The 18,930-nt window shown below is 45.3% G+C and overlaps 1 protein-coding gene across 2 annotated transcripts in view; it reads right to left on the reverse strand.

Moving 5' to 3' along the window:
• Window positions 1-18,930, reverse strand: part of PLEKHH1 (pleckstrin homology, MyTH4 and FERM domain containing H1) — a 493,065-nt gene that overhangs the window by 69,762 nt on the left and 404,373 nt on the right. For both annotated transcript variants that reach the window (XR_011283967.1, XM_069638989.1), the window contains exons 21-23: window positions 16,131-16,308; window positions 14,729-14,884; window positions 14,409-14,506 (exon numbers count right to left, since the gene is read on the reverse strand). Coding sequence is in view for 1 of the 2 variants with exons in the window: in XM_069638989.1 (XP_069495090.1) it covers window positions 14,409-14,506; window positions 14,729-14,884; window positions 16,131-16,308 (432 nt within the window). In the remaining variant the exon portion in view is untranslated. The remainder of the gene's footprint in view (window positions 1-14,408; window positions 14,507-14,728; window positions 14,885-16,130; window positions 16,309-18,930) is intronic.

Below are 18,930 nucleotides of genomic sequence, written 5' to 3' on the forward strand. Positions count from 1 at the left end.
GGGAGACAGCGATTCAGGTACAGAGGCTGGACTCCAGTGATGAACTACTCCGATGGGTGGCGTTAACAGTGCCATTGCTCCACCCAGCGGCTCATGACAGCACCTCCGTCAGTACGGACAGTCCCGGCCCGACGCAAGGTCCAGAAGAATAAAGGGGATGTACCTGAGGTCTCGGAGGGAGGGGGGGGGGGGCGGGAGAGTTGGGAATGTTATGTTATTTTTTGCATTATGCATATTGCATTGACTAATCAATGATCCTTTGTTGGTCACTACTTGTTGAAAATCCAATAAAGATATTAAAAAATAAATAAGAAAATAAAAAAGGTATGCAGCAAGAATCTGTGCCTGGAGGACTCATTGCCACGCAAGCCAGTAAGGCTTTGGAATGACTGAAGCTGGAAGCAGACTGTAAACTAGCCACACCACCATTTGGGATCATGAATAATGACAGCACCCTGAACATCTTCCTGAAACAGGCATGGACTGTTTTATTGTCTTCTGGAAGCAAAGCAATTAAAGGACAGGAGGGCCGACATCTTCAGAAACCGCTACAAAAGGGTCCTGGATCAGAGTGACTTTGTATGATTCTGTCACATTACAGGTTAAGGCAAATGGACATGGGATCACGTTCCTACTGTAGAATAGGATTGGTTTCTTCAAACATTCTGTTTACAACCTATATGAATCATAAGTCATCTGTTGAGCGCTCTTACCCAACATCATTCTGGTAATGCTTATTCCCCGCCGGTGTGGAGTATACTGTGCCACCGAGGGTCATTCCGCTGCGATAAATACCCTATCCATCATTATGAAAGCAGGCGGTAGAGTAATTGCAGCCTTCAATATATGACAGGGCGGCAGTCGCCGCCCTATAGTTAATCTGAGCCGAACTCCCATAGGAAACCTGAAAACATGTATTGCTAATAATTGACTAATGCAATGTATTTTGGCTGAAATTCTGAAGATAATTAGGGACACGCGAGCCCCCCCCCCCAGACTGCAAAGTTATTAAGAAAACAAAACAAACAAAAAATAAAACAAAGTTGCGGCTATTTTCCCGCAGACAAAAATGGTCAATTTGTGCCAGACCGCACAGCCCAAACTAAAGGATGGATTTAGACCAGGTCTGAAACAACTTGGGCATGAAGCGTTGACTCAAGGCCTTTTTGTGGTTTGCGGTTATTTCGTGCAGTAGTTTTTTTAAATATTGGATGGAGGAGGGGGTGACCTCTTCTCCAAAATAGATATCTTCATCTCTGGTAAATTGCCAAGAAACCATGTGTTTATAAATGAAACGGCTGCCACATTTTTTATTTCTTGATGCAAGAGATAGACGCTGCTAAGCCGAGAGTATCGGAAAATGAAACAGAAAATGCCATTTTCAGGTAAAAAAAAAACATGCAAATGGTATCAGGCTAGAGGTGGGGGAGGCAAGAGGACACCAAGTGAAATTTGGGAGTTGGAGGGGGTCTAGGGACTGAGTTTGCATCACAAAGCTTTTCTGTAACCGCAAATAGCGGACACCTCAAAGCTAACCATCACAGAAACACTATTGAGGGGTCGGAAGAGTCGAAGAGGGCCGCAGAGTGGGCGGCGCTGGCACAGATGAGGAGGGCACTTGGTGAGGGACTGAGGTCAAGAAAGCATTTTTTGTCCCCTCTGTTTTTCATGATAACCGTGGGTATAAGGACTACAAAATAATAACCAATAGTTCATAGCAGAGGTTACAGAAAAAAAAAGAGACAACTATATATATTTTTACAGCTAAAGTGATGGCAAGGGTGAAAAACAACTGTCCGCTAGTGATACGATGGGCTTCAGGGACTCCCATCCATGCAGAAACCAGGACCAACCCTGCTTAGCTTCAAAGCTAGGAAGGGGCCTGCCCCCTTAGGCCATGTTGCCTAATAAATTAGTACAAGTTACCAGACCACTTAGACCAACATGGCCTGAGCGGTCCGGGCCCTTCCTTGCTTTGAAGCTAAGCAGGGTCGGTCCTGGTTACTGCACGGATGGGAGACGGCCCACAGTCATGGATGCTGTGTGTTTTCTTAATATCTCATAACACAGCATCTGCATTATTTTTTAAACCGTGCGACTGTCGGTCCTTAAAAGTATTGCACTCCAAAGGTCAAGCTGTCATGAGGCCCACATGAAAAGAGCTTCTATCTCGAGGTAAGGAGCTGTGAATACATTAGAACTGTAAATGCAGCTTGCAAGTGTGAGAAAACTTTAGTTTCAGGGACCAATCCACCTTAATCTCACACCCCTTGTTGCGCAGTCTATGATCACAGATCACATCACTGATGACATCACTTATTACATTACAGTAACTTGCAATAAGCATGGCCTTCAGCCGGTATCCAGTAATAACGAATAAATGTTAACAAATGTATTTTATTTAACGAATAGAAAATAACGAAGAAACACCATGGGCCTCATCACGAGTTGGCTGGTATCCCCAGCGGGATTACCGCCGGGGCTATTAGCGTTACCGCCAAACGTCCCGGTGCTATTAGCACCGGATCACGGGTTTGTCGGAATGGTAAGTCCCCATTGGGCCTATTCGGGAATTCCCCATTGGGCCCAATGGGGAATTTTCTGCGCTATTAGCGCAGCGGTAATAGCACCGGAAATTGGTAAAATCCTGGCGGATTTGCCCCAGCTCAGAGCTGGGGGTAAATACTGCCAAACCCATGATTTGGTGGACCCTTAAATGCGACGGTAATAGCGTTACCGCTGCACTTAAGGGTTACCGGCAAACCCGTGATGAGGCAGCAAATGTTTTATTAAAATGGGTGGGGAGAGGGTAGGGTTATAATCAGAGAAACAGGGTACTTGGGGGTGGGGGGTGTGACTCACCCATAAATAATTAGGTATTTATTTTCCTTCAAAATGTTTTAGTTAAATTCACACATAGATCCCTTCAACCATGGCCATTGTGCACGGCCAACTATATTTTAACACATTAATGGGTAACAGTCATGGCCTTCAGTTATGGAAAGTGGTCTCACAACCTTCACCCATGTGCACTGAATATTTTAAAACACTAACAGGCTGACAACCATAGATTTTGGCATTTACCAGTGGATACAGATTTCCACTGTGTCCACTGTATATTATATACACTGGTCAGGCACTAGCCATGGACTTTAACACAATACTGGCCAGTGGCCACAATCTTTGGCTGTGCCCACTCTATATTCAAACATATAAATGGGCCACTAGCCATGGCCTTTGACCCTGAGCAGTTTGTACATCTTTTGGCCATGTCCACGGTATATTTTAAAATAAAATGCAATAAGTGCTGGCCTTCGGCTGTGCCCACTGTGTATTATAAAACACTAAACCAGCCACTAGCCATGTCCTTCGGTCGTGCCCACTGTAGATTATATACACTAACCAGCCACTAGCCATGATCTTCAACACAATACTAGCCAGTGGCCACAGCCTTTGGCTGTGCTGACTGTATATTCTAACATATTAATGGGCGCTAGCAATGCCCACTGTATATTTTAAAACAGTGATGGGCTACTAGGCATGGCTTGTAACCATGCACATTGGTATTTTTGAACACTAACCAACCACTAGCTTTGTCCTTTGGTTATGGCCAGTGACCACAGCTTTTGTGTTGGCCAAGTCCACGGCCTAAATTATTAAGGCAATCAAAGTTTTCATGAGCCAACTTATAAATGATGTTATGTCTAATTTCATTACTGATGTAATCAGTTATATACAATGAAATCTGTGTTGTCACCAGTGATGGCATCAGTGATGTGATTTGTAATGTCATCAGTGCTCTCATACAACATGTAATTAGTGATGTGATCTGTGATGTCATCATTGTGATCAAAGGCTGCGCAACAGGGGGCGTGAAGTTAAGGTGGCTTTAGCTGAATTTCAGGGGTTTTGTTGCATTAAGTTCTCACCTTAACATCCCTGCAACTAAAGTGTCTTCCTTGAATTTCAAGGGTTTTGTTATGCTATAGATTTTTAGAACGCTTCCAGACCACTTGCACGGTCTTCGTCCATGGTCAGTGGCCATTGGCTGTGCCCACATACATGTTAAAAGGCTACAAGATCACTCGCCATGGCCTTTGGCCGTGGCTGGTGGGCACGGCTAAACACTACCAAACCACTATTCATGGCTTTTGGCCATGGTCATTGGGTATGAACACTATACTTGGAAAAACTTGCAACCCATCGCTCAAAGAGTTTCATCAATCACAAACTGATTTTGTCCTGTTTTGTCAGTGGTATTGTTATGTATAAAAGATTGCAGGCTTTGAGAACTCACAATGTTTTAGGCAATGCGCAGTGAGAGTAAATGATTTGTCACGGACCACACACTTTGATTAAGCAGCATGCTCCAAGTTTTATGGCCGGTCTCTTGGCGACTGTTGTGATACATTGCACAACCCCAATTTACCACATTTAAGCAGCACAGAAACAGGGGAAAAATGACTGACTGCAAGACTAACATATGCCCAGGTACTTTTTGCACCCATAGCGAAAATCAAAAGCTGGACCCCATGAATATACGCACAGTAGGTGAACATATATCTTAAAGTCAAATATGCATATGTAGTTAATTTGACCTTTCCCCTAGAAGAAGGTGTGCAAGACAAAATAGCATTGGACTTTAAAAATAAAAGTAATGAACACCATGAAAATAACCTGAGAGAGGAAATATTCTAATAAATATGCTGGCAAAGTATAACAGTTGCTCACCTTTTAAAACCAGCAATCTGTTGTGAAATATTCCATGGAAAACAAAATCCCAATACGAAACAAGTGCTTGGGGTCTTGTTAAGTGTCTGCACTGGGAACATGACAAACTAAGTACAATCCTGGTAGCCAAATACTTGAGCAAGCCTGCCAACCTAACAAAAAAGCATGCATTGCGTCCACCCTTTGAAATAAAGTTACGCTATTGATCCACATGTGTCCTTTACTTGTGCCCTGAAAAGCAGCCACACTCAGGGGAGAATAACTGCACCAGTGTCCAGAATTACAAACTCTTGCCACATCGTGGGCAAATACTCATGACTTACTTGCCCTCTCATCATTTCCCCTCCTCACCCTCATGTCCGGCTTTCGACAATACTCTGCTTTATGAAGTTAACTTGAAAAGGATTCATTCCATGGTGTCACTCAAATACATAAATCCTTATGGAACTATGTTAGGCAAAAAGTGTACAATTGTGCCATTATCCCCCCTCCCTTGACTGGCAGACTACAAGTACCAGAATGCAATTCAGCAAAAGAATTGTCTCTGGGTGCAATACTTTCAAGGACTGACAGTAGCACGGTTTAAAAAAAAAGTGGATACCATGTGTTTTCTTAGTGTGTTATGAGATATTTAAAATGAAGAAAACACACGGCACCAGACTGTGGACTGTCTCCCATCCATGCAGCAACCAGGACAAACTCTGCTTAGCTTCAAAGTGAGGAAGGGCCCGGCCTCCTTAGGCCATGTTGCTCCAAGTGGTAACTTTGCCTCACTTATTAGGCACCATGGCCCGAGGTAGCTGGACTTTTCCTCGCTTTGAAGCTAAGCAGGATCGGTCCTAGTTACTGCATGAATGGGAGACCCGGGTCACCTGCGATTTCTCACCCCCGATGTCACTGTAGCTGTACAAACATATATAACATAGGCCCTTCCCTGGGTGGTACCATTGTTTTTTTTTCTCCCTGTTACCTCTCCACCCCCATACCACCAACCCCTAACCAAACCGCCACACCTCCCGCCACAATAGAAATGGAAAACTAACAGTCTCTTTTCCCTATAGCGGCGGCGATCTTCGTTTCTTTTTTTCTTCATAGATTGGCGTTGCATGCGGCGCCATCCCGGAGGAAAAAAAAGAAAGCCATTCCCACCCCAGGGTGCGAATGGCTTTCATTTTATTTTATTGAGCATTTGTAAGGCATTTGATCCAACAGAGTTGGGTTTCAAGCCACATGGCCGGTAACTTCCCACAGCCCGAGCCGAGGTCATGGCTCGGGCTGGCGAGCCGCTACTGACCATGTCAGCCCTCCAATCGGGGCATGAAATCCATATTCTTGCACAGGCTGACGAATGTTGGCATAAAGGGGAGAATGGACAGGTCTGCGCAGTCCAGACACAGTGGACGGGCTCCTGGAAGGGAGAGCCAGAGACAGAAAAAACATTAGCAAAACGGTGGAAGAAGGCAGCAAGGGAGCAGGAAGACTGAACAGTGGCTCTCCAAGGGGTTGTGGCTTTGAGCGCCCCCACTGGGCCTGTGTGACATTGTTGAGCCAGGCCCCATATTTCAGGGATAGCTCAGAGCTGGAGCATTGGCTGTGTGTCTGATGAAAAAAAAAAAACGATGGGCCATGAGTGCATAGCGCCTAGAGCCGAACAGGCATAAGATCATCATGTCCTGGGCCGCATGAGCGATGTGTCCCAGGGAAAAGACAGCACCCCAGGCCAGGTGAGCTGTGTGTCCCTGGGGAAGAAAGGCAGCCTGGCGGAGTGTCAGCCATCCTGGGGGCTAAACAGGGCGGGCTTCGAATAACACTTCCCACTGTGCCGTTTAAGTGAGGCAGTCCGGGACAAAGATGGCAGCCTCTGAGAAGTCAGCCCCCACGCCCCCCGGTCCAGTAAATCGGTGTCGCAATTGTCTCAAATGACACTCCAACTTTCAGAGATGAATCAAGGATTTTCATTCATTTCTTTGGTAGGACGCTAGGGCCGTCCCTTACTCTCGCAGTTAGAGGCTGCATTTTCCACCCTAACCCAAGCGTGCCTATTCCCCAGGTTAGTATATATAGAATATTGCCCCCCTACCCCTCACTGTCTAATTTCTTTATGGCTAGTAGGGAGAACCTAAAGGCAATTGACTTCTCCATCTAGCACCCCTCTCCTACCCCCCCGACTTCTAACTTGCCCTACCCTAAATTTTGGTAGTAACTACAGAGGTTTGGGGAATGTGCATTCCAATCCCTCTACCAGACTGTCTTCTTCCTCTCACACCCTGATGTTCCTCTCCCTGTCTCTGGGTATTATTCTCAGCTCTGTTCTCCTGCATCAAACTCATCCCACCTTCTCTCCTTCACCGTACATCCTCCTCCTCGGTCCATTCAATGTCTCTCACTCCTTCTACTCACCTCCACCCTTCGATGTTACTACTCCTCTTGCACACTACTCCTCTCTCCTCCACACTATTCCCTGCCTCCACACTACTACTGTCACCCCTCTTTCAATCTCGCAACCACTCACTCCCTACACTCCCTCGAACAGTCTCACTCACCCACCTTTCACGCACTCACCACACAGTACTACTTGCTCTCACCAACCAACGCCAACCAATACCTCACCTCTTCCTTCATGGATTCTTGCTCTGCCACCCCCTCTTCCTCCTCTGACCTCACCCAAACAACCCACAACTTCCTGTTTCCTGGTACCCCGCTCATCTTCTCACCTCCTTCTCCCATTTGATCACTGGCCCTGGCCGATCTGGTCCGGTCTTCCCGATTGGGAGGTGTTCCAAACACGGGAAGTTACAAATACTGGGGCAGAACGCTCATTCTCTTACTTCCCATGTTCAATCCTGTTTCTACAGGATTATTCCCCAGATCCTGTGTGTCTGACGGAAACGTGTCACTCTCCACATTGGTCCCCACTGTGGAACAGTCCCTCCCAGATGGTTACGACATTCTCCTCCTTGATAGTTCACCTGATCATCCTGGGGGTGGAGTTGCCTTGTTATTTAAGTCTGTATTTATGGATAAGACTTTAGTGCTGTTGCATAACATCAAGATGGAAGCATACGTTCGCCATCTGCTACTGTCCATATATTGGATGTGTACCGTTCCCCGCAGACAGACCATGCTTTCTCAGTTAGGTAATACTACAGATTTTATTTTCTCACCTGAAGCAATGGCCTCTATTGTCCCTGTATTTCGGGTGACGAGGACCGGCTATTTTATTATTCCTTTGCTCATTGATTTTAAGTCTTACTTGCCTGCTGCTTGTACCCACAATGTTTTGAAAATGGAATTGGTGCTTGGTCAATGTAACTGACAGCTTGTCTTATATCAATGATTTGTGTGCCTCTTCCAAAGCTACTGATCCTACTATTTTAACTCAAATACTTACTTCCACGGCTGACTTTTTAGCTCCATTGAAAAATATTCAAACCTGGCAGCTGCGATTCAACCGCTGACAAGCTGATTGTAGGTGCCATTCCTCTTACTGCTTGTTTTACAAGGTTATGCTACGCCCAACTACATCAACTCATCATAGAACCATTTTCGAAGCCAAACGCATTCTACACAAATCGTGTGGAGAATGCTCTCAATTAGCCTAAGGAACGTTTTAGGCTTGTTCGTTCACTTTCTTCCAGCTAGACTACTCGGACATTCACTTTCTTCCAGCTAGACTACTCGGACATTAGCCCCTTCTTCTCAGGCACTTTCTGATTCACTAGCTACTAATTTTACCCAGAACATCATTGATATTCTCGACACGATTTCTCACCCAGGTCTGAATACTGGTACATTTGCAATGAATGCTGTTAATACTAATCTGAGCCTGGGTCGTTCTTGGTCACATTTCCCTGTTTTTACACCTATAGACATAATTGTTACCACCAATAAAATGAGTTCTGCTTCACCCACTGATACTATTCCTTTGGCTATTTTAAAGGGTATCATGCCTGTGATTGCTCTTAGACTGACCCAGGCAGTAAACCACGCATGTGCTCCAGGCTTCATCCCTTCAGTAATAAAGCATGCTCTAGTGATTCTTCTCCTTCTAAAAAATCTTTCCTGAATCCAACCATTCCTGCCAATTTCCATCCCACAACTCTCGCCATTTATTATGCAGTTTTTGGAGTATTTGATCACTCCCTTGATTGGTGAGTTCCTGGAGGGAACCCAATCTGTTGACTCATTCCAGTCAGGCTTCCGCCCAGGGCGTTGTACTGAAAGCGTGTTTGTGTCCGTGGTCGGCGATCTGGCCTGTCTTTCTGATCAGGGTGGTGTGGGTACCCTGATTTTCCATGACCTGTCAGCAGCATTCGATATCATTGACCACTCTACCCTGCTCCACCATTTAGCTGGGTCAGGCCTTTCTGGTACGGTCCTATCATTTTTGTCTGATCGAGCCCAGCCCCTTTCATAGACATATTTGCGGTCTGTTCCAGCCCCTTTTACATGCAGAGTCCCTCAGTGCTCTTCCTTCTTTCCAATCCTCTATAATGTCTACATTCAGCCGCTGGTTGAACTCATCCACTCCTATGGCCTCTGCTGTTACTCCTACGCCAATGATATGTAGATCATCATTCGTTTAAATCTTCTGAACGATGCCTCAGCTGAGGAGTTTTTTGGAGGCTGTGGGGTGTTGGATGGGCGATAACTGCCTTAAGCTGAATGGGGACAAAACTGAGGTATTGGTTATTGGCTCTCCTTCCATGGTTTCACTGTGGACTCCAGCTTTCTGGCCCTCCTATGATTGGCCCTTTCCCCTCCCCAGTCCCCACTGTTAATAATCTGGGTGTAAAATTGTTTGCCTCACTCTCATCTGAAGCCCATATTAGATTGGTCTGCCAGTCGGGTCATTTCCAGTTCAAGACATTGTGGAAAGTTCTTCCCTTTCTACCACCCCATATGTGGACCCTGTTGTTGCTTCTTTGATTTTTCGCATTATTGACTACTGCAACTCCTTATATTTGGCTCAACCAGGTTATTTGATTAACCGACTTCGAATCTTGCTGAACTCAGATGCCCGGTTGGCTACTGGCACTCCCATTACGGCTCACAATTCTCCTGTTCGTCAGTCCTTACATTGGCTTCCGGTTTCCAAACGTATCCTTTTTTAATCCCTCTGTATTGTACATTGTGCGTTCATCAGCAAAGGTGCAGAATATCTGCAAGCTAAATGTTTCTTCTATGCCCCTCAGCGATCCTTGCGCTCCCAGAACGCTCAATTTGATGGAGGTCCCCCGTTTTCAATATTTCTGGGTGCGAGGACGCGCTTTCTGGGTAGCCACAGCCAAGATTTGGCATGCCATTCCTTATGTTCTTCGAGCTACTGAGAACCACCTATTGTTTTGTCGGTCACTAAAAACCCACCTTTTTTAGGTTGTCTTTTCTGCTTTTAGTCTTCCTGTCCGATTTCTAGCGCCAAGATGTCTTTGGGTGAACGTTTCGCTTTACACAAAACAATAACATAACAGGCACTGCCCACTTTCTCATGGTGAACCAACGTGAGGTAGCAACGGTGATCCGTGTTAGAAAGTGTTCATGTTTGTGTTCGGGGGTCCTTGGCATGGCTGACCCCAAGGTATGTAAAGCCTTGTTACACAGTTGTTGCTCCAGTAAAAGTCCCTGGTGTTCTAGGGTGGCTGCAGTGGTTTTGCTGCTGCGTACACCAGGGAGAAAGATGGGCAAGATCGCAGTTTCTTCCGTTGTAGTTTCTCACTCTCCTTATGATATCTGAGGCTCCGCTTGCAGCACATAGAGAGTGTGGAGTACAGATGAGTCATAGTGCTGCAGGTGGTCTCTGTTCTGTTGCTGCCTCACTGGTGGTTCTCTAGGAGAGAAACAGAAAAAACGGCCAGTACTGTCTTCCAGAGGTATGGTGTGTTGCAGGTTGGTTACTCTCCCCTCATGACAAGGTCCGATTACTGACAGCAAACAAGGATTTGTGGAACATTTTAGTAGGATGTTTGGTGGATCAGAAGGACACGGTAAAGACATTTTTATAGTGAGGTTTTTTTTTTAAAGTAAAATAAGGCCTATCTTTCGCTATGACTATGGGGTGTTCCCTACCTATTTTTACTAAGGTGCTCTACAGGCAGTGTAAATGTCCAAAACAAGTCCATCCACTGTCCAAATCTATATGACCCTACCACTAATATAACTAAGACCAGGAGAATGACTCCCTTCACCTGGTTATGTGTTCTTCACAGAGATTCCTTTTTGATGTGTCTGTTCCACTCAGTAGACCAAATGCAAACTGTCTTGTTATAATTTCTGTAGCTCCCTTAGGGGACTGGTAGTTTACTTTTGTCAAAGTGAGAAGTTTCCAACTTTTCTTCCCTCCCACTTTGTAGTATTTGTGCGTCTTTCTATTTTGTTAACACAGTTCTGGTTTCCTACTTAATTTTAAATTACCTTTACACCAACACTGGGACAAGTTTAGTTTGCTTTACATCGAGCCCCTCTTGCCCTTCCAGTATTCCCGTATTAACTTCTGTGTTCAGGGGAAACGTGCCGGTACCTGGTGGAAATCAGATTCCCTTTCGCCTGCTTTGTAAGTGCATGGCTTACTTTCTGCAGCGTCTCTTTCTTCTGTGCCTTGCTCTCATCTTCTAAATGTCACTAGTGCTAGGACTCAGATTGGGAGCGATTTCCTCCCACTGGTGGTGTTGGTTTTGTATGGGTGGACTGCCCACCATGACTGCTTCGTGGTCATGCCACCACTGAACTCTCTCTTCCACCGGACTTGGATTTCCTTCACTCTGACACATCTGTCTTCCAGCATTTCTCACTCTGCGGTGGAGCAGCTCTGGCTTTTGCTGGCTTCGCGTTCTAGGACATCCCTGCCTTCTTCTATTCTCTTACGTACAGGGGGGTTCTCTCGGTTTTCTGCCCACTCTCACTGGTTCTCTGACATATCATCCCTCATCTGCCTCCTTCGCACAGTCCATTGGACTGATTTAAAGGGATTTAAAGGGATATCCTCAGTTTCTTGTTGCTGATGATATCGGTTCACTTTATCTTCATGAAACTGATAACACTCTGGTGTATTATATAAACCATCACGTGGAGGGCCTCAGGGAGTTCCTCATGCGAGTACTTGTCTCCTTGTCCCCAAAGGGGGAGTCTTTCCCAGTAAAGGCCCACTTGCCTTGCCCCCTACGAATGGTGTTGTGGAGCAGGCTCACATCCCTAGCCTCACAAGGGGGGCTCCCCCTTGGGGAGAAGTGAAGAGTTCCCTCGATTTGTCACAGATGGAAGATTATCCAGGGAAGGTGTGTGTCTGTTGTAGGTGGAAGAGATTATGGATTGAAAGACTCCTACAATCTGGATGGGCCTCAGGCAACTTCCAAGTAGACTGTTTCTTCCAATTTCCTGTTTAAATTAATTTAGCATCAGTGTTCACTACAGTTGCATCAAGGCGTTTTCATTAATTTACCACTATTCTTGTGAAAAGGTATATTTTTTAATAATATTCTGAGAATGCCACTCTCCAGTGTTCTAGTGTGACCTCTCATTCTAAAAAGAGCTTTTGCTGCTTGATCTGTGTTCAAACCCAAACCATGAATGTACATGTTATTGATCACACTCCATATGAGAAATGATATTCTCTTGAGAGTGTGACCTTGAGAACTGAACATAGTACTCATAATGCAGGGTTACAAGCAATGTATACAGTGTCAGGTAGGTGACACAGATCAAAGAACAGGCCAGAACTGGATTGGTCGGGATCATACCGGTCAACCCACAGTGTAGCACAAATTCTGGTATAAAGAGGCTCCTGCACCCTGTGTGTTGTTTCATATCAGGGTCGCTGCCTGTATAATCTTAAATGGTTTCCTGCACACTTCTTCTCAGGGTGAACAGGAACACTTGTATAGCGTACACTGCGCAACTAAACTGTTTCCCAGAGGCAGACTTCAAGAGGACCTTTGTCACCTGCCTAGATAGGGATCTCGACACATTAACCACTCTACTCCTGTTCTGGTCCTGCTCCTCCTTGATGCAATGCCACATGCTTCTTCCTTCTTCCTCCTCCCACTGTGGGCTTGACCTCTTCAAATCAGGTACCCAGCCTTTACCCCCTGTGCTGAGACTAGCATACCCCTCATTCCTTTCTGTGATGGTTTGCTGTGGCCTTACTTTACACACGCACTTCCTCTGGATGTTTACCTCCAGCCTTCTCGTGGGATCTCATTTAAATTCTTCCTGATGTCTCCATTCAATCTTTTGGATGTCTCCACCCAACCTCCTCCTCCTCCTCCTCCTCCTGATGTCAGCCGCCTTCTGCTGTCTCACCCAAATGTCCTCAATAAGACTCTGACCAACCTTCTCCTGTCTCAAACCAACCTTCTCCAGAGTACTCCTACCATTCTCCACCTTATGTCTCATTCCAACATCCTACAAATGATTCATATCCCCCGCTACACTCAAACCACCTCATTTTCCCACTCTTCCTCCAAACTCTTTCCTCACCATATGACTCACTCCAAACTCCTGCTGCCAGCTTCACACAGTGTCTGGCTGAGATTATGGGTTCATATAGCCCTTTGAACCCTTCCCTGGGCTTCCAAAGAGTATCTGCACATGTGGACGTGAATGACTGAGGAACTGTAACTGGTTATTCCTAATTGATTTCTCCCCGGTCTACTTTGGAAGTTTGGGGTGGATCAATTCTTTAAAAGGCTGATCCACATTGTGGATTTTGGTTTCACGAATGGCAGGGTTACGGACACTGAAGTCTGCCCAGGGTGTTCCCTCGGTTTACCAAGTACTAGAGCATTTGCTTGCATTCATCTGAAGAGTCAACTGATAGTGGAAGCATTTTTGAAGTTGTTGCTGTATTCATGTGTGCTACTGGACTTGTGCTGTAGGTAAAATAACACAGGGTCTGTATCTGGAGTGGATGCCATGTTCGGCTGTTATAGGAAATGAGCAGACTCGCAGAGTGAGTGCCATAAGAAAATGTATTGTGCCTATGTTGTCTGAATGGCCGTTCGGTACCAGGCCAAAGGGTTTAATTCCTTTGCTACGTGATTTTGTTCTTCTCTTACAGAGTTAGATTATTTCAAAGGGATAGTGTTTAAAAATTCCTGTGCTACAGGAATAGAACATTTTCTTTTAAAATGGGGAGAGCACCATAATGCTGATGTTATACTGTTTCAGATCACCAGGTGTCAGAGTTCTTCCTTAAAGGGACAGTAACCTCAAATGGCCTCATGTTATGGTGTTTTGACTAAGGGCCAGGGATTAAATATGGGTGACCAAAGGATCCTCCCCAAACCAACCTCACATCTGGGCCCATCATCGACTAGCTCGGGGAGGCACTCCGCCTCCTTGGCAATCCCACTAGGTGTCCCCAGAGTTAGGAAATCTGGCTTTGCAAAAATTGTTTTCCTTTACTTAAACTGCACATTCCCAATTTAACTTTGAGCTTTCATTCTGACACACAAAAAGATAATCAAAGGTATTTCTGTCTTTAAAAATTCACCTTTTCACAGGATATGCTGTGTTTATCCCTGATTTGTGGTGCTAAATCAGCATAGAAATCCCTAAAATAGTATTTATAGAAAGTAACAGGAGTTTGGTAAGGCCAGCATCACTGTGGACTTTTAGAACATGAATTAACTGCACTTGGAAGCATTGTTAGGCTATTGCCAAAGAGTGTAATATGTGCATACCTGCTTTTGTAGGTCAGCCGTACTATTTTGGTGCCTTCATATTTCCCAGGGGGCAACTCTTTTAGAGCTTGTTCCCATTTTGAAATGACATCACAAACCTAGGGGATATAAAAGGCCATTAGTGACTATGTATTTAGAACCCAAAAGTGATACAACTGCTATAGAGGGGGGGAAAGAAAATGAGGAGATGCTGTATGCATAAAGGGATGGGTCTAAAGAACTACAGATCATGAGATGCACACAAAGTAGTGGATATTCAGGTTGAGATAGTGATGTAGTTTGACATATTGGAGAGACATATTGATCAACGTTTGGATTACCTTCACATTCCCTTGTAGGCAGTGCTCAAGGTCTTTGCCAGAAGGGTCATCCGTAAAGAGCGAAAATCCTGAATGGGAAGGCTTCCTCATTCCAGTCTCTTGGTTCAGCACCTGGAGGAACTCATCCACTGTGGTGGAGCCATCGAAGCCCACGACCTAAGCGAGGGGCGACAATTTAGAAACATTAGGTAAGCACATCTCAAAGAAAATATAGCTTTATCCCTTGGAACATTGGTCTACATGACTGTCTTTGTGGTGGAATTCCCTTTCAGTGGCCCTGAACGGGCCTATTATTTTTCCATCTTCTGTCAAATTTGCGGGTTGTAATATTGCTTGCTCGGCTTAGTGTTCTCGCCCTTTAGGTCAGAGTACATCACCCAGAAACAGTTCTCTGGCAGTAGCTGTACTCGTCTTGCATTCCTTTTCCGCTCTCGCTTGAAAGCAGCGTTCTACCATGGCTGAGGGGCCTTTGATGTCTTCTTCAGACTCCACCGGGGCAGTGTCCGACATCAGAGACCACTGTTGGACTCAGCCTTAACTGCCAGGTCTGTCCTGGAACCGCAGCCAACAACACAGCTGATTATAGTTTTCCCCTCCTCTTGCCTATGCTACTCGCAGGAGACGTCCAACACTACACGCAGCTTTTCTCCTGCAGATGTAACATTACACTTTACTCGCTTCCTCTCAAGTGAATTGGGGTTGGGCCATGAAAGCTGATCAGTTGCCCACTTCCTGTACAGATATGTCACCGTCTCATGGGGAGACAGTTTGAGCACAAACACCATGAGTATTACATGTTCTTGCACATTGGAGCTTCAGATTCCTTGGCATACTATTTTGAAGTACATTTAGTATGGCGCAAAGTCGTCTTGAATTTGCACAAGTATCCCTAATCCTTACACTGGTCTAAAATTGCCTCAACAAATATATATAATGGACTTAAATAGATAAAGGTATAAACTTTAAAAAAGAAAGTCCCAAAAATATTGCTATTTTATAGTTGCCAAATTACATTGTCCCTGGTATTTCTGCAGGGGGTGTTTTCTGGTGGTGTGGAAGAGGCAAGGGGGAAATGTCGGTTCTAACCTAAAAACAGGATTTGGTGGGAAGACGACGAAGAACATTCCCTAGTATGTGTAAGCGGGCTGGGGGTGGTGCTGTTTTTTTTTGCAATATATGTTCACCAATATTTCTTTGGGTACCTTGTTTTTTTCACGGATGTAATAAGAGACAACTGAATTGTTCAGCCAATGAGAATCACAGAAAGCAAACTAGAACAAAAACATTTAAATTGCAACAAAGAAAGATACTTTGCAAGAAGAACACAGTTAACATGATTGGCCTATGTCCAGTGCATCGATTTCAGCCGCTCCCCCCCTCCCCCCACCCCTCATACGCTCACCTGGTAGGTCCCATTCATGAAGTGCACGGGGATGCTGAAAGGCATAGAATGGTGATAGGGGTGTCTCAGCAGGATCGACACGATCTCCAACCTGGAGGGCTTGGCTTCCCGATCCCCAGTCTGCAGCGTGCGCTCCACTGATCGCTGACAGTAGATGGAGTACTTGCCAATTTCATTTCTAGTTGAAAGGGATTGTGCAAAACAGAAGTTACTGACAGACTGACCTGTGGCTCCCAAGAGATAGAAAGTGTTGGGCTGGTGCTGCAGATGGTACTCTGAAGCACTCTGAAAAAAAGAACTTGTTTTCACTCCGCAGAGCTCAACTAGTAGACAGTTCCTAGTTACCCCTTTCAACCACTCTTGGTTAGGCCCTCTATCACACGCACAAGGACTACACACCTTCGACTCTTGGTCCTGCCGAGAACCAGGTCTTCCTAATGCAATAAAATGTGCAATAAAATGTGTATACTCTGCAGCTGCTTCAAAACACAGCTTACTTTCAAAGTAACGCTCATGTTTCTGTGGACATTAGCCTTTGTGCAAGGACAGTGGCCAGAAATATTCCATATCTATGTTATACAACTGAAGCAACGTATGTGGACCACTAGTGTTTTTTGTGAGATTACACAAGTCGGTCACTATAATGCAGATGACACTTTGATGATAACTGTGCATATTGACAAAATAGAATTTAAACCTATGGACTAAACTCTTAAATCTGACTGCAAACATTTAAGTGGTATGGGGCAATTCCTGTCATACAAATGTAGCTACATCGAAGCCAGTCTGTTGTCCCACTAAGAGACAAGGTCTTAAGCGGTCATTCCAGCCCTGTGTAACCATGTTATATTGTCTGGCTGCATTGCTCACAAGTAAAGTACAGGTCTCTGACATGGTGGCAGCCTGCACTTCACAAGTTCGATTCCTTCAGCAGGGCTGAGCCAGCACTTCATCCTTCTGGGGACGATCGATGGGTACTATTAAATGGGGTAGTAACACCTGCCACCGTGCTTGGATGTGGGGGAATCTGGCATGAAGTGCTATATCAGATTTAGTTTTTTAAAATATATTTAATGAAAATTACAAGGAAAACAATGCATTTCTTGCACAAAACTACATTCAAAACGTTTTAACATTGATTTACAGAGCGGAGGAGCAGTGGTCTTAACAATGGTTGAGAGGATATGGATATAAAACCATATGATGCATAGGAGGGACCAGGGACAAGGACAGTAGAGCATGATATAGGAATGGGATAGTGGAGGAAATGCTATGTTTTAGGATGAAGAGGTGAGGGATAAGTGCAGTGGGGTTGTGCAGTGGGGTTGTCGTAGAGAGGTAGGGGGAGAGGAGAACATTGAGATCACACATTATTAACTCTGATTAGTTAACAATCTCCCCCAACCTGTCCTAGCTTGAGGACACCTCAGAGATGTTAATTTTGCATGTGCCCCTCCTTGAGTCCCACATGGTGTTGGGAAGGAACAAGGGTTCTTTTAGGTGCCATCATGGCGAGAGCAGGGGCACTGGGAAGGTTCCCTTATGCAAATATAATCATATACACAGACATGGGCAGGCACTGAAAAAAGGTAGTTATTGTTTAAAATATAAAGCACAATTAAGTATTAGCTGGATAGATTTGTAATGTTAAATCCTATGCTTTTCTAAAATCTTAGAACGGTAGATGCAAGCTCTCTCCCGGAAAGAATGCAGCCTGTGCTAAAAATAGACTGCAGGCTTCCGTGGTGCTCGTGCTAGCACACACCAGATGTTTACTGTCCGTCAAGGGTCTATGAATAGGGGATTTACATGCCCAGTGCAGAATTACGAAAATAAGATTTAAAGGAGATTACAGGACCAGATAAAAACATGTGTAGAATGAGTGACATATGGAGAGAATGACTGGAAAGAACAAGTTACTTTCTTACCTGGTAACGTACTTTCGATGGGATGGTCCGACGACGTATTCCATATCTATGACAGGTAATGTCCACAGCTGTGCTGCTTCGGAAAATCTTCGGTGTCTGCGTCCTGCGTCGATGACGTCGATGCGCCGTTCCCGAGGACCTCCTGCGACGGCCAACGTCACCCGATGTGATAAGTAGGACGCACAACGCCCATAGCCTCAGTTGTAGTTTTTTCCCCCAGAACGTGTGCCACCAGTTTTCTGCCAGTCAGACACACAAGGCCTTGCGGAACGCAAGCTGCAATCGCAAAAGAAATTCTGCAGCGGGGAAGGTAGGGAGGGAGCGATATGGAATACGTCGTCAGACCATCCCATCGAAAGAACGTTACCAGGTAAGTAACTTGTTCTTCAAGGGGATTGGGTCCCCCGACGTTTTCCACATTTATGACAGACTCCCAGAGCAGTACCAAGCAAGGAGGTGGGAAAAGAATTTAGAACACAAATTTAGCATGCCCAATCAAATTGCGGAATAAAGGACTGCCTTGCCAAAGGCCAGATCCTGCCCTCGGATGGAATCGAGGGAGTAGTGCCGTACAAAAGTATGTACTGAAGCCCAGGTGGCTGCATCACTGATGTGACGAAAAGGAACACCCCTCTGCAGGGAAGTAGACGCAGCCACTCCCCTGGATGAATGGGCCCGCAAGCCAGCCGGAGGGTCCTTACCCGCCAAGCGGTAACACTCGGAGATAGCTAAAATAATCCAATGAGACAAAGTCTGTTTCGTCACAGCTTGTCCCAAACGCTTTCCAGCGTAACCAATGAAAAGTTGATCGTCCACTCTGACCCGGGACATGCGCGAAATATAAAAGCTCAACGCTCTCCTAGGATCAAGCC

This window comes from Ambystoma mexicanum, chromosome 14 (genome assembly GCF_040938575.1).
Source record: "Ambystoma mexicanum isolate Mex_15411 chromosome 14, UKY_AmexF1_1, whole genome shotgun sequence".
Classification (NCBI taxonomy): Eukaryota; Metazoa; Chordata; class Amphibia; order Caudata; family Ambystomatidae; genus Ambystoma; species Ambystoma mexicanum.